Genomic DNA, 23,492 nt, shown 5'->3' with positions numbered 1-23,492 from the left:
CAATACATGTGTTACTCGGCGTGACAAGATCCTGTTGGTCTGAAGGAGTGTTTGTATAGAGTGAAATAAAATTTTGCTTCTGGGACTTTCCAGGGACTGCACATGACACTCCTGTTGTCACATTTTGTAGCATTTGATGAGGATGTGGGAATTTGTTTCTGGTCAATCAAATACATTAGATTGGCAGATCTCATCAAACCTGTGTCTAATTCTAAATAGTTCCTCGTGTGCTGCTTAGGGCATTTAGTGAGTGGAGTATATTGAATACAGAAAATTCATTATATCCTACATCATCAGTAAATTGCCAATTACACAAAACTACACTAAATTAACTTTCAAATACATAAATTCACGTGATTGTCAAAACGTTGAGGTGCCTTCGCTCACGTTCATCTCTAAACAAATTTACATTTCATTTTCTAAAGCAAAGTTGCACCAACATTAGCCCTGATTGATATCCAAATACACACAGCAATAAATTTGAATAATGGACCTCACAGTCCAGTTAAAAACAGTTGGTATACCACAGTTTTCTCAGTGTTACTAAACTCACTCTGAACAGTAGGGAGACTGGAAACCTACTGATGTAAACAAGTTTGTCTGTGGTGCTAACCTAATCCAGGATGTAAACAAGTCAAGGTCAAGTAGGAGCTAGTGCACAGGGCTACTGACAGGATTGGATCAGGGCCGACGAGCCAACACAACCACACAGTGCACAGGAGAGGCCGCTCATCCCAGTAGCATACAGAGCCAACATAACGCTTTTAGACACTAAGGGTCTGAATAATAGGTCCTTGTTTTCTTTTTTTCCATTTCAAAAAAAGTGACAAACATATCTCCCTCTCTGGATAGACAGGCATTGACAATTACAATAAGCACTGGAAAAAAAGGGGAAAATAAAACAATTTTTTGTTGGCCTACCCCAATTTTAAGTGAGTTGCCATAATCGTAATTATTTTTTTCCCATTGCAAAACATTCTCTGTACGAACAGAATCAAAATCTCAACAAAAGTTTCTCAGATGCACAAATATGTCACATGTCCCCTTCTGTACTTCCTGTTTTTTTTCCTCTCAACTCTTCCACACTAGAGAATTGAGCTGGCTGTGCCAAAGCTTCAGTGTTTATATCCAGACGATCTGCATTTCCGGCAACCCAGCTCACCTCTCCCTCCATGCTGCGTGTTTATTGGTCAAAGCAGAATGAATCACAGGATGGTCACATAGAGGTGTCATGTGATTGGTTGAGATGATACTCCACAGAGAGCGAACTGTTGTCCAAGATGACAATATCGTCATTTTTTTTTTTTTTTTAGTTTGAACATGATGCATTGTAGTTCCACTATTCAGTCCTCCATGGCCTCAGGTGGGGGGGAGTCACGGGTGTGAGGAGCAGGATGGAGTGGAGAACCTGTTTTTGTCTTTACAGTGAGAAAGAGAGAATGAGACAGAGAGAGAAAAAGTCCTTCCATCCGTCCTTCCATCCACGTTCTTTCCACCCACTCCTCCACGCCCCAAACCCCGGGGCTGCTGCAATGCTGATCGGTGAGCAAGAGGAGAGAGGAGGGGCGGGTTCAACTGATCAGGGATCAGTGGCGATCAGTCAGTGTATTGATCAGTGATCAGGAGCAGTGAGTGGGTCCAGCCCCTCCTCTCCCCCACACCTTCCCCAGTCCCCTCCCCCCCACCTCCACCTCCCACCACATTTCAACACATATCAGAGCAGCAGGACCTGCAGACAGAGGTGCCCCCCCCTGGCCCTCCACTGTCAGAGGATGATGCAGCAGCGGCACAGACGCTGGCCACCTCCATGTACAGAAGGAGGGGGTGTCACTGGGGCAAAGTAGGCGTGGACCTTGATCTCTGGAAGGTGGGCCTGTGCAGGGAAGAGGTATGTTAATACAAGGGAATAAAAAGATAGAAAGATGTATATTTATAATGTTTATATTTCGATTCTAGATTTGTTTGTTTCTACTTCACACTTCCTTTGGAAATGTAAACTTTAGTTTTCAGTGCAGATTAAGCCCCTTGGAATTGCATTGAATTGACAACAAAAGCACAGATGAAAAGCATATAGCATATAATAATCACGACTCTGTTCTGTAACCAGGCAACTGTTCTTTATTTTCTTTAAAGGAAAAGTTTGATGTTTAGGGAATATGAACTTGCATAATTGTCAAGTGTTTGATGAGGAGATCATTGCCACTCTTGTCTGTGTCTGTTTAATATACGGCTACAGCCAGCAGATAGTTAAGTTTGCTTAGCAAAAACACTGGATAGTGATAGGAATTTCCTGGAGTCACTGTTGGTTAGCTATTGTACACAACCCCCCAGTCAAACTCCACCTCCCGTAATTAGTAACATAATCCATTGGATTACAAAAAATGTAATCTAATCCAAATGTTTTATTATTTTTGGATTGGTTCATAATCAAACATTGAAAATATTGCAACTTTTCAAACTTTTATATGGCGCAAAAAATTGTCGCAGCCACAAAAAATTTATATATAAAAATATTCCTTTGTCTCTTTAAATATCTAACACATACAGTATATACACACACACATATATAATGCATTTACCATATTTTGGGTTTTTAGTTTGTCAAATCAAATTACTGTTACAAAAACAGTACTGGCACAAAGTACAGGTGTACTGTGAGTACTACAACATGTGGGACGCTTTTTCGATATGTGTAAGTTTTTGCTGCTGCTGTTTTTTAATCAAAGGTCACACAGAGGACGAAGAAGAAAGACGAGCACTTACTCGAAACGTTCATCTTCCAATTTCAATGTAAATAAAAAGGAATAAAAAGTCCATTATCATCAAAAACAAGAATTTTACATTAAGGGATCATTAACAAAGCTGGCAACCTGTGTGGAGTAACTTGCTTTGATATACAGAAGAACATATTTGGCGTATTCACACTCATCAAAAAAGTTTCATCATTTAAAAAATTGCCATATCAAAAGACACAATCTAATAATGTAATCAAGTAGTCCTTGACAATGTAACTATAATCTAATTACATTACATACATTTTTTTCCAAATGTGATCTGGGCTGATAAGGTTATTTATCTGTTGTGATCGTGAATATGTAATCTGTCACTACCCAACCTTGTTAGTCTAGCCATTTCCCCCTTTTTCTTATCTTAATGTTCAGTTAAGCTAACAAGCTGCTGGGCATAGCCTTAAATCTCACAGACATGTTTGAGAGTGGTTTTGATCTTCTCATCTAAAGTAATCTAAGTGTAGTTTACAAAATTCTGAGCTATTTCTTTAATTCAAGTATAAACTACTGAAGGTTAAGATAAAATAAGGACGAGGAGTGATCCAATCCCCAACAAGAGCAGATACTATTTGATCAGAAACAGCCATTATTTCCCTGTGACTCCCACTGACCCGGATGCGTTTGATGCCAGCCCTGGTGACTTGCTGACAGTCGTACAGCTCAATGCGCTCCAGGCGGTGGCAGCTCTTCAGGTGCTCCAGTGTGACGTCAGTGATGAGGGGGCAGTTGTCCAGCTCAACCACAGTGAGGCGCTCTTGTCCACAGGTGCTGCTGCTCAGTGCTCTGATGCCGTCGTCTGTGATCAGTTCGCAGTGGGACAGGGACTGCGGACAGGGTTAAAGACACACAGGTAGATGGATTAAAGCTCCGTACCCATGCAGAACTTGGCACAAACTCAGAACTTTGGGTGTTAAGGTTTACCAGTGCTTGCAGGCGAGGGCAGTGAATAGAGAGCTGAACCAGGGTGTTATCTGTCACCTGTGGAGAGGAAAAGCTTGATTAACAGACTGTTCTCGAATGTCTAAAAACAGCTGAGTCTTAATCTACATTTTTTGGGAGCAATTTTGTATCTAGTTTCATATGCAGCTAATACGTATGTTCTGTCTACTTCTTTGCTTTCTGTCAAAATTAATCTAAATACTGATGTCACTGCTGCCGTGCACACAATCACTTCTGTCTTTTTGTTACAATCTAATCTCGTCCCAGACTAACAGATCAAAGCCATGAGTCCTTCCAGATTCAACACAAATAAATACCATGAGCACAAAGTTGGGAATAAACAAGGAAAACACAAATTGTCTTACCAAAATACATTCTTCTAAGTCCATTTTTTCAAGCTCATGACAATTCTGTGAAGAAAAACAGAAATCATTGAATCAACCTCAGAGATGATGAGGTGAAATGGATGGTTGACCCAACAAAAAGGTTCACAGAACAGCTAAATTAAACTCACCCTGGCCAGCACAGTGAATCCAGCGTCTGTAACATGGGAGCATCGTGCAGCTTCAAGGATCCTGAGAACACACAGATACACACACGCAATTTGTAAAGGCTACATGGAGGGTACGGTACAGCACTGTGTCTAACTAAGGTCAATCAAATCATCAGCCAGCAACTGAGTCTGAAGAGAGGGACCTAGTGGGCTGCAGTGCAGTGTCACTTAACCAAGTTTGGGATCATGTGTCGGACCTGAGATCCTCTATCAGGAAGTACTTAAGAATTTTTCCCTGTGTCATAGATTGTCATTTTTTTTCCATTTGCAGACAGAAACATTTTCTCTTCCTCTGAGCAGAGAGGTAATTTTTAGTATAAAACTCTTTAGTGCAAAAGTTTCAGTCTTGTACCAATTTCCTGTTATTGCCTTTTTGCCTTATGTCTTGGTTAAATTATCCATCATACCAATGATGCAATCGCTTATATTGCATAATATTTAAAAGATTCAATATGTAAGAATGTCAGTTTTAAACATTCAAAAATTAACTAAAAATATCAACAGAACGTGAAGAAATAACAGCATTGATGTTACATCAAAAACGTTTCTGTACTGTGTTACAGAGATATCTACTGAAGTTATCATGTTAACCAGCTAGCCCTGGCTCGTCCGGTAGAAAGTAGCTGGGCCTCCAGCAGTGGGCGCTGACTAGCTAACTAGCAAATGGCAGCTACAGGTAGCAGCAGTCAGTGGTTACGCTGGTGATATGCCTATTTGTTTAGTTTAGTATGAATTTGACAGGTAGCCAATTTTTACATATTGTACCTTTAAACATCCATATTCCCCCTAAATGCATCTGTGGTTTTCTGTTAAATCTTTTATTTCCAAGCTCTGGATTGTGTGTGCATCCTTTTCTTTTGTATGTAGAAGGACGACATTGATGAAAAGGAGACTATCTGTGGATTCTGGCACGTTCAGGTAGCTAAAATTACTTGCAAAACACAAATACTTGATGATTCTAATCCATTTTTGGAAACGATAGTAGTCACACTGTTTGAGAGGGAGATTTTTTGGACACTGAAGCAAGCTCTCTGTGTGTTTTTCTCACTTGAGTCGGGGACAGTTGAGTCCCATCGCAGTGAGGGAGGCATCAGTGATGTTACTGCAGCCCGACACACAAAGGATCTGTAGCTTGTGGCATCCTCGGCACAGACTGACCAGGCCTTCATCTGTTATTTGCTGGAGGCAAGAGACACAAGAGACAAATTACAAAAACACAGAGGCACAGAGAGACTTCCTTCATGCATTATTATCTCCCTCTGCCGACATCCCAGAACTAAATGTTTGCCTTACTGTGCAAGACTGCATATTGATGGTGGTGAGCTCTGGGCAGTGTTTCTGAAGGTGTTTCAATGCGCCATCGTCCAACTAGGTTAGAATAAAAAATACACTGTATTGTTAATCAAACACCTACATCAATGGTTTATGTTTGTTATTGTGTATGAGTGTGTTGATGTATCTGCTGAAGCCTAAAACCAACAATCAACAATAAACGGGAGACAGATTTGCTCCTTTCTGCTCTGTTTTAAATCAATTCATGTGTGACTAATGTCAAAGATGATTCATCAGTATTTCTTGGTATTTTTACAGGAAAGAAAAATAGACTTTGGCTAAAAGGATAACAACAACGGAGCACACAGCCCTGCAGAAAATATTGGCTCTACAGGGGCAGCGGGAAAAGAAAATGCCAGCCAGACAACTACATCAACAAAAAAAACAACCAATGAGATTGAAATACAAGAAGAAAAAAAACAAATTCCAATGAATGGAAAATCTTAGGAACAGCAAGTAGGGAAAAGGGCACAATTCAATTTAGTGAGTAATTATAAGCAGTGGGAAAGAATTGTGCTTGTGGGGTATATTATGGTTTTGTTTCAAATTAATAATCTGGGAATAAAAGGTTTAAAAAATAGATTTTTGTTTCAGGTTTTCTGTAGTTCCATCCTTTCAGCTGAAGCATAAACTGAGCTGTCTACACAACCAGAGGACCCTGTTCACGTAAACTGTATAGAGCAGTGTCTTTTGAAAATTTAAAGGAAATCCCTCATAAACAAACAATTCAGTCAGTCATTATCACCCTCATGGCAACGGAAAGTCGGACGAAGATTTGTCATTCGCAGAACATTTCTGGAGCTTCACAGTAAAACACAGTTGCAGCATTCTCCTAAACAACTGAAATAGACGGGGACTCAACTGCAAGAAACAGCTCAATACAACTCATCCTGCATAATCCATTTATCTAGAAGCCCTGTGATCTTAAATTGATTTGAAAAGACACTATTTACACCCTTGACAAGCTCATGCAACCACTTTAGACAGGGTGTGCACTAACTCTTTTAGTTTTGAAACTACAATAAGGTTTTTGGCTTAATAAAGGGTTCAAATAACGTCTTTTCAAATCACTTTGGCATCGTGGGGCCTCTGGAGACTTGGATTATGCCTGACAAGCTATAGGGAAGTCCCCATCGACTTCAGATTTTTTAGGAGAACAACGCTGTTTTGCTGTCAAGCTCCAGAAATGTTTTGTTGACTACTAAACTTCACTTGACTTTCCATCAGTGTGGAGGTGAGTAGATAATGACTAATAATAATTAAATTTTTTCATTTTAGGGTGAACATTCCCTTTAAAAAGATGAGCCTGAGTGATGGTCATTCATTCTTTAATGATATTTGAGTAAAAGTGTTAAAGTAGAACGGTATTCAACATGGAACAAAAGCACTGTGGAAAGGATCAAAATGCCCGCTTGAAAATAAATGAATTATTGCTTTAGTGTGTAAACTGTGTGTGTGTGTGTGTGTGTGTGTGTGTGTGCACTGCCATTGCTGTACCTGTGTGCAGCCTCTGAGGAACAGTCCTCGTAAACCATTGCAGCCTCTAGCCAGAGCCTCGATGCCATCACGCGTGATCTGATCGCACCACGACAGGTTCAACAACTCCAGCATTCTGCAGCCATCGCTGAGCGTGCACACACGACACAACGAAGGTGAAGACAAAACACACAAGACATGTGAACTAAATGAACATCTTATATTACACCTTTGTATAAAAAGCAGAATGTACAGTGTGGAGTGTGTGAGAGGGCTTGAGGGGGAAATGAGAGCTTTTTTCTTGAAGGGGTTAAAAGGGGTTGTTTTATATGGATTTAGGTTTAAATGGTCGAGGGAAACACCAAGTGTGTGGGTGCTACCTGAGGGCCTTGAGGGAGTGGTTGCTGATGGACACACAGGAGGTGAGATCTAGCTGTTTGAGTTTGGCGCAGAACTTGCTGAGGCTGAGACAGGTGCTGTCTGTGATCTTGGTGCAGCCGTTCAGGTTCAACACTTCGATGTTCCTGCAGTTCTGAGCAAATGTCCTGGGAAACAGGAGAGTGGGAGAAGGGGGATTACTCAAGAGTCGCTTCATTGAATAAATAAGAAGTCAGACGCTAGGAGCTGCTCAGGAGCCAATTAACAGAGTCATCTAAAGGCCCTTGGGAGGTCGTTGTACAGCTCGTGTATGTTTCTATTTTTTACTCTCCAAAGAGCAGCTTGTACTTCTTTAAATCAGCTGTTTATAGTTGTGATAACAAAGTGAAACCATTTAAATGTACATATCAAGAGGTTTCATGTAAAAACAAAACGACACAACCACTTCTCTTCCGTTGTTTTTGTTTGTGTGTGTACACAGTAAAGTGAGATTTAATGGAATCAGAAAGTCTCTTCACAGACTCCCCTGGGACTGAAGAGGCACAAGATGCTTAAACTTTAAACATAATTACTTTACCAAGTAATCAAACTAACAAGACTTAATGTAAAAGTCAAAGCAGAACCACACTTATTGCATCAGTGTGTATCAGAGACACGACGAGTATCTCACTTCATGGAGGCATCTCCCACGCTCAGGCAGCCCCTGAGGCTCAGCTGCCTCAGGAAGCCTCCACAACGCTTCGAAATGTTCTCCACCACCCGACCCTGAGACACACAGGGACAGAGAGAAAGAGAGAGATGGACAGAGAGCCACAGGACAGAGGATCAGCTGCGACGTCACACTCGGCACCAAAGCCTACTGACCCAGCACTAAGCCTTGGGCTGGATAATGCTACTCAACAAGCACACACGTGCAGCACACATAGAAGAGCACACGCACGTACACAAGTACTGTCCATTCTACAGCTCTCTTGTTTCTCCCTCTCATTAACACACTCCTCACCTCGATGTCTGTCTGGAAGTTGAACAGGTCAATCTTCTGCCAGTTGCTGCCATCGAGGGCCAGGACGTTCCACGCCTGAGAGGGTGACAGACAGACAGGTTGTGGACAGAGACAGACATGTGGGTCAGACAGAGGTGGAGGGAAGGGGACTTTGTTTTAATAATATGTGGGAGAAATGAACGAACACAATGGGTCAAAGTCTACTGTACAGCAGTCTGTGTGTGCTGGTACAAAAAGTTTTGGACTGTTGGTTCGACACTTGAACATGTTACCTTGCACTAAAAAATTATTTGCCTTAGGGCTGCACAATATGGCAAAAAAAAAAAGTCACATCCAGATTATTTTTTTCAGATATTGTGATTGCAATATGAATTGAAATTAGCGGGAATGATAATTTTTTTCATCACAATTTTCATTTTCACTATCTAAACTATTGAAACCATGATGACGTGACATTTGTTGTGACAAATTTCATGCCAAGATTATCCTGTCCAACATAATTGTGATTCAAATATTGTGATTCAAATATTCTTAAAACTTTTAAATAAAAACTAAAATGGCACTTAAACACAGTGGAATCACTTTAGCCCTGCATTTAGTTAGAAAACAGATCTCAGATCTTTTTTTTTTTAAGAACAAAGACTCTTAAATAAGTAATCACAAATCATCAGGTCTTCCTGCACAAATTAAAGGATACATAAATTATGACAGGCGTAGGAAATTCTGAATAAATCAGGAAACCACTATAGGACTGGACATCAGTGAGCTAGACAGCTTTTTCAAGTCATTCATGTGAGGATATTCACAATTGTCTCAATACACGATTATCCCCATAATGAAAATTCACTGTGATCAACTTTCTGTGAGTTTTTTTAATCACGATCTGCGATAAAATCAATTGTTGTCCCATGCCTATTAATTACATGCATTCAGTAATGTTATAAGATACTGTATGTGATGTATTACAGGAGACAGGATAACCTATTTTAGAATAATACTAGAAAAAGAAACACTTGAAAACACATTATGTTTATGAAGACGTTCGACTTAACCTCATGAAAAATTGACACACAAAAGATACATGTATAAGTCTGAATTAATTAGTTATCAAGCTATTTATTCAATTCAAATTGATTCAACATGATAGAAACACTTTAAATTTGACACTACGCTGAACTTATGTCATACAATTAGATTGGAAAATTACATTTTATATAGATATTTATTTAAGTCAACAAGTGTGGGCTCTTGAGTATTTTTCACTTTCGCTTATACTTCATCGTCAAAACAATATGATGGATCAAGAAAATGATGGTCTGACCAGTCATAACAATGGTTGGAAATTTAGACAAAGATAAAACCTAGACTGTAATTTATCAAAAGGTACAGAGAGATAATATTTTCCTTTTAGAAATAGCATGTGGAGCTGTTGTAAGGGGAGCAGCCACCACAGCTCTGCATTCACCGTCCACGTGCTGAGCCCTTATTATTGACAGATAGCTCATTCATAAATGACTTTCAGCTGCAGTGCACTGTGGCTCAGCAGTGGTCCACTTACACATAACCAGCAGATGGCACTACGTTATAGACGTTTCCAGAGAATTCAATAATGGTAAACAGGTTTTTATTTAACCATAGTTTAGAATTACATGAATCCCTTCGCTGTGTTAGTGGACAGTGGGTGGTTTGGAGGTGTGGAGAGGGTAAATGCTTACCTTGGACACTTGGGCACACCTACAGAGTGTAACCACATCTAGATAGGAGAATATTCTGGAAAGAGAGACCAAAAAAATCCAGACTTAACTTTATGTGTGATTTGATGTGTTTTTGTGTGTGTGTAGGAATCAGAACAATCCCCTGTGTTTGGTCGGTAGCCCCACACACAGGCAGTGTTTGAGCTGTGGGCCGGTCAGCCACAAAGGGCTGCATGCAGCAGGCTACTGGGTCAGCTCAATCCATTAATCTGCCAATGAGTAATCTCTGGCACTCAGACAGGCAAGGCCACAGACAGCATGGGACAGACAGACATACTATATACAGAAGGACACATACAGGAAAGCAAACTTGTCTGATTTTTTTGGCTGTCACTGCTCATAGTGGTGCCTTAAAGGGCCGATCTATAGGACATTTGAGGTATTCAGAGAATTGTCATGGTGCCAGAGCTTTGAGTGCAGCTGGGGTCTGAATGTCCTTTTAACCCTAGGAAACAGGAGCCGGCCATTGTTTCCTTCATATAGACACAGACAAAGGCTGTGTGTTTTGATGTGTGTTGGGCCAGGGGCATGTTGGGACATGCCTCTATAATCTATACCGGAGTCTTGTGTCAGGGAGTGCAGGCATACAATCGACAAAGCGATGCAAAGACGCCCACACAGGTGCCCTCGAACACATCGAACACACACACAGTCCTTGGAGTGACTGCAGGCCACCAGAGATGTTGACCAATCAAGCAGGCGCTCATCGATCTCCCTTTCTAATAACTGGTTAATGGCTGTGACGCTGACCATTGATTGGCTGTCTGTTTTAATCAAACACAATCTGACTTTCCATTATGTGTGAGTGAGAGGCCTTTTACCAACCACAGAAGAATTTCTTGTTAATCGTACACACATGGAAGCCATCAGTCGATCTGATTCAGGGAGTCCTGTTTGACATTTTGCACTTGATTATAAAAGCATGTCGAGAAAAACCCTCTTTATCACGATGGTGAGGTGATATAATACAGCAAAATTCAGATGAACAACATCATGAGTATGTTTTTAAATTCACTCAGGACAGCCCCAATGCTGCCCCTGAACACAGACAAGAAGAGAAAATACGTTAGCAGTCTCTGATTGCGCCGTCAAATCCTGCCTGTTTTTCTGCCGTGGCACATAATGGGATTTTAATGAAGCATAGTCTCATTTGTTGACAAAATGTACACCTGGCCCTTCGAGCATGGCCAGATAAGAGAGAGTCAAGCCTCCACCACTAGTCTGGGAGCGGTTGCCATAGTAACTCCAGTTAGACATGAATTTGGTGGTGGTAGGGAGGGTGCTGAGTCAGTGCTTCTGGGTAAGAAGACCCTGAACTTTCTCTCGTCTGTCACACAAAGGTTCTTCTACATCACGGCACGGTTTTCAGTTTACATCCACACTGCACAAACCTAGATAACAGCTGTTTACAATGTACCACCTGAAAGGCAGACGAACACAGAAACAAGTCAGGCTCGCTAACAACGACACATGAATACATGACAAATCTAGAAGTGGACACCACAACTCAGACTCAGTAGAGGGCATACCTCCGCCAAGGCCCAACAATCCCCTTTAATTTAATCAAGCCTAATCCAAAATCAAACTCAACAGCCCTGATTCACTCTAACTTAAACCACCCACAACAGCTTAACCATGATTTAAGATGACCAGATCTAGAGTCAGCATCAAATTGTACTCACTCATAGATACCAGCCACCTAAATACGCCTGAATTTTTTCATCAATATCTACGCATTATTCCCACAGAAAATTACAGAAAATGCCAAAAAAACACACTATCTTTCAATGTTAAAGAAGGTAAGAAAAACTTCCTGGATTCGTCCCTTTATCCAGATCCGCACCAAAAGTTAATGGGGTCTATTCTAGGCCGAGACCCATCCTCCACCCAAGTTTTGTGGAAGATTACTTCAGTAGCTTTTGTGTAATCCTGGCAACAATCCAACCAACCAACAAATGGACACGGGTGAAAACATAATCTCCTTGGGGGAGGTAATAATTCACTGATTAATTGAAAAAAATAATATGTAGATTAATCAGTAACAAAATAATATTTAGTTGTTGCCCTATTTCTTTTGAATACGTGCTCATGTCTAAAGTGGCAAAAGTGTCCAGTATTTCTAAAGAAGTGTGCCCAAACTTTTTCCCTTGGGCCAAAACTGGAACTTAACTGTGGGCCACAAAAAGCAAATACCTTCTGTATTGTACTGTTAAGATGCAAAATGGTGCTAGTTACTCCAATAAAAAATAATCTCACAAAAAATAAACAACATAAACAGCAATTCCTTTTTCTTCAAGCTTAAGTTTCAATTTTTCGCTAGAAACATCTAGTATCCAAACATAACCTTATGGCAGGACAACTTGGCCCACAGGCCACACTTTGGGATCAGATTAGCGAAACGTCAGGAAAAAAAGAATACAACTTTGAGTAGAAGAACATTGTTTTTCAGCCCCTTAGATTCATCTTGCAACCCTCGTAGGGCTCCATATCTCCGAGTTTGATTAATGTCCAATTATGAAAGTGATTATGAATTTACTTTCTATATTTTATTTTTGAGTTATTGTGTTTCAAACGTCCACACACAAATGCACTAGATAGATAATACAAATGCACCTGGGGCACCATAATGTCCCTGTTTACGTACCATGGTGACAGGGCTTAACAAAGTTACACAGTAAATAGAGAAAAGGCTCCAGTCAACCCACTTTCCATGGTTTAGAAACAAGATTTACTGCTGCAACAATGAGTCTTCCTCACAGCCGATGTTGTGTAAGTGTCTCAACATGACACATGTGACAGTAGGTCATGTGTTGTACTGTAGGTAGCGAGCGAGTGCATGAGTGAGTATGTGTTTTTCTGCCCACCAGTGAAAGCAGTGCTGGTGGTAATGGGTGTACTGGTAGTCTCTATGGTTCACAGCTGGAGCAGCAGAAGAGCACAGCACTGCGGAATTCCCCACCAGCTAAGACAAGCTATTTATAGCACACACACACACACAGACATACAGTTTGCATAGGCCCAGGAGCGTTTCTTACACACACACACACACACACACAAACACACACACACACACACACATCCACATATAAATCAGTGTGGCGGATGAAGACATATGAGTGTGTGTGATGTCGGCTTTATGGGTCATGTGGGACAAAATATTGGTCTGTAGGTCACACAGGTAACAGAAGCTCATTTCAGACCAGTGACCAAAATACATCACACACAAAACACACAGACACCTACACAGTACACACACAGCTAGTGACAAAACAAATACACACTTCTTCCCGATTCAAGGCTGCTTCAGCTAATGAGTAACCCTGACCTAAGCCCTTGTCCCAGGGTATGTTGTGTTGTATTTTGTGTGTGTGTGCGTGTGTGTGTGTGTGTGTGCGCATATGTGGAGGGGGGAGGTTGTTGTGTTATTAATCTTACCTAAGAAGAAGCTCTTTGGGGAGCTTCTTGTTAATGGGGGCTTCATCGCTGTTTGAGAACACCTGCCGAGACACAAGATAAACAATAACAATTAATGTGTGTGTGTGTGTGTGTGTGTGTGTGTGTGTGTGTGTGTGTGTGTGTGTGTGTGTGTGTGTGTGTGTGTGTGATTGTGTAATGTGTGTCTGGGGTGGTCAGGAGCAATGAGACAGAAACCAGATACAAGCCTTTACAATGGCAACAGAGATCAGAACATACAATAGGATCATTAGAGCATCACAAGATCACAACACAATCAGGCTCGGGGACAATTACTGTTTGTTTCATTCACTCAAAATGTGTTTAAAGGATACGTTCATATTTTTTCGAAGGGGGCCTTGAAACAATCCTTATATTGTGACAAAGATATAAGACGATTTAACAAAAGCTTTCAGTGCAACAACAGTTAACTTCACTTGGAATTGAATAATTCTAAATTACCCCGGGCATCATTTCTACGTTATATATTTACTTATACCAATATATCTGTGATAGGCCAATGTCAGCCAACTGATATATCACTCGGGCTCTGATGCAAAACATTCCCTTCTTAAAGCAATTTCAATGTAAGAGAGGAAAGACAAAATCCACAGTGCTCCTTCTGTGTGAACGATAATAGAAACTGAGGCCACATATCATATCAGTTAGACAAATCAAACTGGTATCTTCCAGAGCTTTTTGGTCTTTTTAATTGAAAATTCGCTCTTTTTGTTACTATCCATTCACCGCAGATTGGCAAGGAAACTCTGTGGAAACATTAATCAAAAAGTTGTTTGGTCTAAAAAATGTCAGAAAATGGTGGATGTCGATCAGCGTTTCCCAAAGCCCAAGATGATCATCAAGTGTCACAACGCAAAGATATTTACATTACAGTCAAAGGGGAGTTAAAAAAAAAAGAAATACTTACATTTAAGAACCTGGCATCAGAGAATTTTGACTTTTTTTTCTCAAAAAATTACTCAATTTAATTAATCAATTGAACAGTTGACAAATAATCAACTGTTGCAGCTATAATTGGGAGATACCCATTAGATTAGTCTAGCTCATACTCCATGAATAAGAAAATTACCATTTTAATGCACACAAATAGTTCATAGGTTAATGTTGTCCTCCTTCACTAGCATTGGAAACACTTTAGAAAGAGATCCCTTTTGCAAACGTGTGTTATGACCAAAAAAAAGAACCTATTCCTGAATAAAAAAAGAAACTTGAACATCTTTTCAGGTACTAGTGAGAAAAAAAGCTACTAAACTATGCTAATAAACAAGCCAGAGCTACATTTGGCTTTCCGCGTCCCCTCCTTACAAGCTTATAATTCTGTTAGCCTGGTCAGCTTGTTGGCATGCTTATCTCAATTAGTCTACTCGCTGGATGTCTGGCCATCTGCTGAGCGGAACACACACACACACACACACACACACACACACACACACACACGCACACACAGACTGACACACTCGCAGGTGATTCAAGTCAGACCTCTGTGTGTGAAGAACAGAGGCAGAACATTCTAGATCAGGTGGGCTGCATTCAGCCATGAATTTAAATTACGGCAAACACCCACATTCGCAGTGCCTCTGCAGACACGCATCCTGCCAGTGATACACTTGTGTCCTCAAAGACTCAGAAACTGTATCTAATGAGGGGGGACTCCCCGCTGTGTCGCATGCAAACTCAAACATCGAAAATGAGAAAACACAAAGGGGAGCTAGGAAAAGGCACGGGAGGAGCAAAAGGTTGATGCTGGAAAACGTCTTGGCTGTGGCGAGCTCCATGACAGATGCAGGCTCTTCGAAAGAGAAAGGGAAGAGGGGAGGACGAGGGAGCAGGAGGAAGTAGGAGACCGAGGCAAACAAAGAAATGGTGCAGTCAGGGACCAGAGGAATAATATGTACAAAGTTAAAATCCGAGAGTGACAGGGAGGGAGGTGAGGAAGTAAAGGCCGTTTGAGAGGAAGTGGAGTCTAACAGTCAAAAGAGAGGGATTTGGTCCAGTCAAGGTCCAGCAAAAGATTAACCAAGCTGGTTTGAATTTTAACATCTACGCTCAGGTGGCAACACTGCAAAGTGGTTTAATACACAGATCTGACCACATTAGTTATCCAGTAATAGCTCCAGGAAATACTAAGCAACCTCTCTATTATTGGTTCCCACATACTGCAGTAGTGAATAAGACATTTTCACAACAAACCAATGAGGGCTGAGGCCAACTACCTCTATCAGAAGATTCTACAAAATCTCCAGATAAACCCTGTGTCATCATCATGTGACTGTCAGTCTCAGTTATATTTAGAACTGTGTCAACTGAGTAAACTGAAAGTAAATTGACCTTAATTGTACAATACTGTACAGAGAGATAGTGACCCGTCAACAGACAAGGCCCACAGTATATTAACTCAGTGTTAAATCCAAACCACCTCTGTAACACATCACTCACTTTTGACCTGTCCTTCAACACACACATGGTTAGACACAATCTAGGCAAAACCAGGTGGTTGTGGGCTTCATACAAGATGGCATTAGAAACAAAATAATCTTATTGTGGTGTGGTTTACACTGCCAAACTGAAGCTTCTACTGTCTGATTGCTTCTGGTCTGGCTTTGTGTTGACTTGCTGGACAGAGAAAGAACTTCAAATTCTGCTGAAACAATTTCTCAAACATCTCTCGTCTCTCTTTTATATCATTTAGAGCTACTGCTGCAGCCTACTATCATTATTGATTAATATGTTGCTTATTCTCTCTATTAACTGATGTTTTAGTCCAAAGTGATCTCATGAAATACCTTGTTTTGTACAACCCAAAGACCTTCAGTTCGCTAAAGAATAGGTATGAGATTTTCACGGTACACTAACCATACAGTATTACAAAATGATTACTATCATTTTCAGTCACAGTGACCCTCTTGAACCCTGATTTTAGCTTTACAGTAAAAAAAAAAAATGATGTTAAGACTACATTACTACAAATTCGAGAGTTCTTGTGCATCAATTCAAACATTATCGAACAGTTCAAACTGATATATTGGATATTTCTTAAAAATGTTAGGATCTTTTGAAGAATGTGAAATAATTTTTTGTGGTTTTGCACAGTGTTTGTCCACACAACCTGCAGCTGTACTGATGGATCAATCGTAGGATCCGGCAGGGTTGAAAACATTTTAAAGAAATAAAAATTGAAGGATTTTTTGGTTGAATAACTTACTATAATTTCACAAAGTATTCTATGCTAACAGATACTAAACTTGATAAACACTTAAAGTATACAGATTTTAATAATGCTTCTATGGTAGAATTCAATATTGTAGATAAGCACATGTACATGGTACGATAACCGTCATTTCTTCATGCCACAGTAAACACTGAAAATGCAGCCGCTGCAAGTAAGACAAGAAATTTTGTTGGAACCTCAGAATAGTTAGCGCATTTGCTTGAAAATTGACATTAACAATTATGATTTCTAACTTGACTATATTTTTTGGTTTGGACTGCTGGTCATACAAAAAATGCAATTTAATGATGGTATTTCACCGTACATTCGCTAATCAGTACAATATTGAATTGTACCATATCAGTCTCATTAATATTATGTATATTTTAAGTTTATATAAAGTTTCATGTCTGTCAGGAGATAATAAAGCATTTGTTCATGCAAAACAAACCCTCATGTCATAACAAAGATCATTGTGACTGATAATGATAACAACGATTGTGTAATTCCACATACCTTGAGAGTGTAATATATTCTGCAACCATACGTGCAATCCACTCTATCTCTGCCCTCCCTAACTGTTGCACAAACCAAGCCCCATGGGAGAAGTTGCCAGGTTGGATGGCATGAGCACCAGAGTATTCGGTGTGTAATCTCAGCCATCGTTGCTCATTATGGCAGCGGGGTTCAAAGCTATCTCTGGTACGCAAGTCATCACCTCGGCGTTCTGGTGCCCTCGTTCCCTGTGCCAGCAGATCAGCATTCCCAAGCAGGGAGTTCCTCTCTGCACTCATACCCCTATTCCTAGATAGTGTACAACAGGGTTGATATGCTAATCTGGCTTTTGAACTAGCATGGCTCTGGTTTTAAGTTTCTTTGCCACATTAAAGCAACTATGAGGAAATTAGATCTGGGTCATGTGAAGGGTTCAATTTCTGGACTGCAACACAACAACAAGGGGGCATGTGGCAGGTGTTCATTATGAAGCATCACCAGGTCTTCCCCTATTACTCTTCGGTAGCTCTCTCTGACACACAGCAGCTTGTTTCCCACCGTACACTGGTTTTCATCTGCTTCTAAGAAGCTTACAGCTCAGTTGAGAAATCCACTGATATGGCAACACACATCGACACCGTGAGCACCTTCTGTTCACATTCACTCACACGTATAGTCGTACTACTGACAGGCTCACAGTGGCCTGTCGGAGAAAGTCAAGTACCATCAAGTCAAACCTCAAAGAATCTCAACAATGTGTGAATGATATGTCCCATTAACAATGCTCACAGGGTTTGGGATCGGTTGGCTGGGAGCTGATGTAAGATTTGTACATAATTGCAAGGAGAATGTTGACACAGCATAACATGGTAATTATCATACCGCAGGAAGGTTAGTGAGCTAAGCTGCACTACAAAACAGTGGTGGAAGGTGAGCATGTATGTTTATGCAAGTATTTTACTTAAATACAGGTTTGAGGTACATGTGCTTAGCATGAAGATTTGCATTTTAAGCTACTTTATGCTTTAACTCTACTACATTACAGAGGCAATTATTGTACCTATAAAGGTGCACTATGTAGGTTTGGAAAAGAAATTCGAACTCAGAAAGGTAACGTCTACAGTTTTAATAAGCTTGGAAATAATCATTTGACATACAGTATTTCCATAACTGAATAAACAAGCTGTTCTCAGAGGAAAACCTGGTCCCCCAGAACACTGTTTGAAACTAGAAAGGTGGCAGGGTCCACCAGATATAAACAAAGTAAAACAGTATGAAATTGTGTTGTACCGTGATGACAGTTTGCTTATTTAGCGTCTTCAATCGTGAAAATCAATAAAGGAAGACTTTAAAATGTCTTCTGCAAAACTACATAGAGCACCTTTAACTCCACTGTAATCATGTGATAGCTGCAGTTAATGGTTACTATGAATTACATCATTACATCACTGCATGTATATGATGTTTATAAGAGTAGTAAAACATGCTTTATCTCAACCTGCTACAACATAAAATGCTACAAATACAGGTCTGAGGTGCATGCTTGGCATGAATATTTGCATTTTATGGTACTTCATACTAACATAACTCCGCCATATGTCAAAAGCAAATATTTTACCTTATCTCTCCTACAGTCATTTGATAACTGTGGTTTATGTTTACTTCAACATTAAAGCTTTTACGTGTACAATGATGTATATAAAGAAGTAAAACCTACTTTTATTCATTGAAATACATTTAAATACAGGTTTGAGGTGCATGAACTTGGCATGAATATTTGAATTTAGCTACTTTATAACTGAACACAACTACATTTCAGGAGGCAGATGTTGTACCGTTAAGTCCACTGTAATTATGTGACAGCTGGACTGAAGGGTTTCTTTGAAATTTAAGGTTTTATATGTATATGATGTAGGCCTATATAAAGCAGTAAAACAAGCTTTGCCTCATCCTGCTAACACATGTAATGCGATATAAAGGTTTGAGGGACAATATTTGCATTTTATGTTATTTATACCTGACCTCCACTACACTTCAGGAACAAATATTATACCTTTAAAGGTGCAATTTGTAAGAAAGTAAATGTTTAAGTCTTTCTTACAAATTGCACCCTTAACTCCACTACAATCATTTGATAGCTATAGATAATTGCCACACTAAAATTAAAGGTTTTACATGTATATGAGGCCGGTAAGTAATGCATGAGTAATATCATCCAGTAATGTAACACTGACGGGGATCATTCTGCCTGCATTATACTTTTACGCTATAATTTAAGTACATTTTGCACCACACTACACTGCTGTACTTTTACTCGTAGTGAAATATTTTGTATTAGCTTGACTTATTGCTATCTTTATTTGAGTAAAACATCTGAATACTTCTTTCACCACCTGAGCACGGAGCTCTGTGTGTGTTTACCACTTTTCCAACAATAAATAAATAAAAAACACCCCGCAGACATGGGGAGGTTGTGTGAGGAAACATGACAACGACATGTTACACTATGTATCATGACTGGCTCCTGAGCACCAGTGACACCCAGACAGCCACCCAAAAAACCTCCTGTGGCACCTGTCGTTCACAGGTATCACAGGAGGCGTCACAGGTCTTGCAGTGTTATGATGACTAATTGCTACACACTGCTTGTATTTACAACATTTACTCTCCATCTGCAGCCCCACAGTCTCTACCCTCCCCACCACCACCACCACCACCTCTCCCCACCCCAATCCTGAAAGCCTGTAACCTCAGGCGACAGTGGCAGCCAGCCTCGGCCCTGATATATTGACTATCCTCAGCCACAGCCCTCCTGTCCCGCAGTCCTGAGCTCCATGTTGTCGCTGTCTACTGGTGCGGCAGGACAATAACAGGATTTCGGATTACCCTTGGCCAACAAAACGCCTCGGCTCCCGACTGCATGTAAAATTAGGAGCACGGTCTAGCACACACACACACACACACACACACTTCGCTTATACAAGCCCACGACTCCCACGTCTACTAGAAACAAACAGTTTAACCGCTGGTGGTCCACTCCCTCGGTCATACCTCGAACCGGCCCTTGGTGATACCGTTCATGTCTGCGGCGGCACGTCCCTGCTACAGACCGCAGACACCAGTCGAAGCGTTTGACGGCTGCCGTTATTGTTTTTGTCGCCGTTTTATTTTTGGTCGGCCGGAGTGTAGGAGCCGAGCTGTGAGCTGGGTCCTCACACCCTCCTCCTCCTCCTCCTCCTCTCCTCCTCCTCCCTCCGCTGACCCAGCCGTCAGCGAGGCTCCTGTGCCCGGGTCAGTGGTGAGGGTGGTGTCGGTCCGTGGCGGCCTGCGGTAACGTTCACGCTCGTTGTCTCGGAGACCAACGGCTCCCCAGCCCGTCTCATCACAGGGCTACCAAAATAACAATAATAACATGGACGGTCTGTCAAGTGACTTCACTTCCGCCTCTCCCTTCATCGCTCCAGCGCCAGTCAGCCGGCCCCCAAATCTCCCAAGTTTGCGCAAAACACGCGGGCGACGCCACATTCACGTCCGCTCTCGTCCCTCACCGCATATCGCCCGCATCAGACACACGTACGGCGACTGACACGGACGTTTTCTCTCAATGTTTTGTTTTTACTTGCGGGGAAGGGGGAGGGCTTACGTGACGTCATTGCTGCGGGAAAAGCACGCGTGGTCGATTTGTTTTGATTGTGGGGGTCTTGCGGGGATTTTGGCGTGTGAACGACAAAAGGTCCCTGTTCGACCGCAGCCGTCGTGCCGGTCCCGGGTAGCACCGGCACCGAGACGTGACCCGACACGAACCCTCGGGTCAGATTAGAGGAAGGAAACACGCGCATCTGTGAACGACAGAACCAGGAGCCAAGAGGCCGCCTGCAGTAGAGATGAGCCACACCGTCACACCGAGGCTTCAGCCTGCAGACACACACACCCAGAACAACTTGGACCGACTTCTCTGTCGCTCCTGCATTATGTAAACTGTTGCGAAATAAAAATTAGAAAAAAATCTTATTTGACGAACTGAGCCTTTTATATTAACACAATATAGGATTATTGTCAGCGATGCATCAACGTGTGACAAGCATTTGTGTTGTTATTGACAGTGTTGGGCAGTTAAGTCTGCAAAAACCTCAAAGTTATAAAGACATTTCTGTCTGTAATTGACTCCTAAAGAACTTATTTCACAGTACTGCATTGTTTTTAACTTAACAACAACAAATAATGTTTATAGACGAGCACTTTATCCTTAATAAGGCAGTTTGGGGCAGTAGAACTATGAAAAAAAGATTTAGAAAATTATTTAAATATGTTTATTTACACTGGATCAGGAGTAAATATACTACAGCAGCAGATATTCACACACCTTTGAAAAGAAAAATACCTAAACGACGTGACTTTTTTGCTGAACAATGCCTCATGTTTTGGAATAAATGGTTCATATGAATAGTAATCTGCAAGATATGTAAATAGCTAACTCAAGTGAAAGTACATAGGCTAATGAGTTAAAAGTATAGCTATGGTCACATAAAATGGAAATACTCAAGAACAGTATAACCTTAAAACTGAACTTCCGTACACTACTTGAGTAAAAGTTACACTCACTGGGAATCATATTGATATATAAGGCAGATACATGACAGCACATATAGTAGACTTTCATTACAGAAATGTATTTGACAGCTACAGTTATTTTTCATATAAACATTTTGAGAAAAACAGCTTCTAAAATGTGCATTGTTCAGTAAAAACAACCCTTGTTTACAGTAATTTAAGTTTTTCAAGTCTTATCTAAGGAGACTAAAATGACCTCCAGCCTACTCATTACAACAACAATGCATAATAAACACTGGATTAAAATGCACATAACACTAAAAACGTGTTTTTCAATAATACCTTAACTTATGTAAGATTGAAATGAAGGACTTTTACATGCACTGATGCGTTTCCACATTGTTGTATTGCTACTTTCTCTTAGTAAAGGATCTAAATGCTTCCTCCACCACTGTTGTTGCAGGGTTTGTAGACAGGGCTGCAGACAGACTGGAGTGTGAGTTACACATCCATAATAAAAATATCTTGACAGTAGTTCTCCACACCCACAGCTAGAGGGCGATCTCATACAGCCAGCTTCACCCTGTACTGCCACTACAAGGAGATGATCAGTTATACACAATGTTTACTCTTGTTATGTAGCATACCTCATGCAGTGGGGCAACGAAACTAAGTACAGTTACTCAAGTGCTATAGTTTGAGATACTTTAATTTACTGCACTTTGTGTTACTCTACTGGGACACTTAAATACAACAGAGCCATCAGCCATGTTATCAGCCACCCATGAGCCTTTTTCTACCAAGTCAAAATACCTGCTTCAAAAGATAACAAGAAGAAATTGTCACATTTTTTAACAAGTTCTTATATACAGTACTACATCAAGAGAAAGGTGAGGCAGATGTGAGTCAAGCTCAGTTTATACACCCACACAGTCGAGGTTTAATGAGACAAAGTAAGTGAAATCACCTGTGTGTGTGAGAGGAACAGATTAATGCAACCACACAGTTTCTCCGCTTTGGTTAGAGGTGTGCCCTGGAAGAAAGATCACATGAGCATAGAAAAGTGTTTTCTTTATGGCATGGCAGCAAATGCCATGGTAGGCACGGCAGAATGTGCAGCCTGTTGTCTGCAAGCACTGATATAATCGTTTAGTCATTCACAATCATATAAATTATTCCTGAAGCGTACACACTGTATTAATCCACACCATGTATTTGGAACAGAGATGACTCAGACAGAGGAAACACACACTGTGTGTGCGTGTTGGCATGGACCCATACATTTCATGATGCCTGTGCTACAATGTAATCTTTCATTTGCGTGCCACCCTGTTTCACTGCGTTGCATGGTAATTAACAATCCCTCATCAAAAGTCAAATTAATTATGTCAGTTCTTTGAATAGCTCCATGCCCTGCTCGTCATGACTCTGCTGTGGCTGGCAGCTCAGTGTTGAATGTGTCCTGATGATCGAGGTGACTCCACTGGTGTCAAACGAGGTCAGCTGCGTCAAACCCCTGAGCTGTTGATACAGTAGGTTT

The 23,492-nt window shown here is 40.9% G+C and overlaps 1 protein-coding gene across 2 annotated transcripts; it reads right to left on the bottom strand.

Moving 5' to 3' along the window:
- Positions 1-1,684: 1,684 nt before the first annotated feature.
- Positions 1,685-21,075, bottom strand: fbxl2 (F-box and leucine-rich repeat protein 2). Of its 2 annotated transcripts, none has more exons than XM_084379217.1 (14): positions 20,453-21,075; positions 13,660-13,721; positions 10,186-10,240; positions 8,471-8,545; positions 8,138-8,232; positions 7,470-7,634; positions 7,111-7,225; positions 5,575-5,649; positions 5,330-5,460; positions 4,243-4,303; positions 4,094-4,138; positions 3,711-3,767; positions 3,401-3,613; positions 1,685-1,873 (listed from the first exon to the last, which is right to left on the bottom strand). In XM_084379217.1, exons 1-14 carry the CDS (start codon positions 20,480-20,482, stop codon positions 1,766-1,768), a joined length of 1,287 nt encoding a protein of 428 aa, XP_084235343.1. In that variant the 5' UTR covers positions 20,483-21,075; the 3' UTR covers positions 1,685-1,765. The 2 variants fall into 2 exon arrangements, with proteins under 2 accessions (XP_084235343.1, XP_084235342.1); XM_084379216.1 differs by having other exon boundaries at positions 1,686-1,873; positions 7,111-7,237; positions 20,453-21,064.
- Between the last annotated feature and the right edge of the window lie 2,417 nt (positions 21,076-23,492).

This window comes from Pagrus pagrus (assembly GCF_965226575.1).
Source record: "Pagrus pagrus genome assembly, chromosome: 17".
In the NCBI taxonomy this organism is placed as follows: Eukaryota; Metazoa; Chordata; class Actinopteri; order Spariformes; family Sparidae; genus Pagrus; species Pagrus pagrus.
This window is presented reverse-complemented; position numbering and strand designations above follow the sequence as displayed.

Bases quoted from the DNA above. Each gene is read 5' to 3' on its own strand.
- fbxl2 (XM_084379216.1), bottom strand. From the start codon at position 20,482: ATGAACGGTATCACCAAGGGCCGGTTCGAG. The intron at 7,635-8,137 runs GTGAGATACTCG...CCTGTTTCCCAG, and splicing joins GTGGGAGATGCCTCCATGAA to GACATTTGCTCAGAACTGCA. The intron at 7,238-7,469 runs GTAGCACCCACA...GTGCACGCTCAG, and splicing joins CACTCCCTCAAGGCCCTCAG to CGATGGCTGCAGAATGCTGG.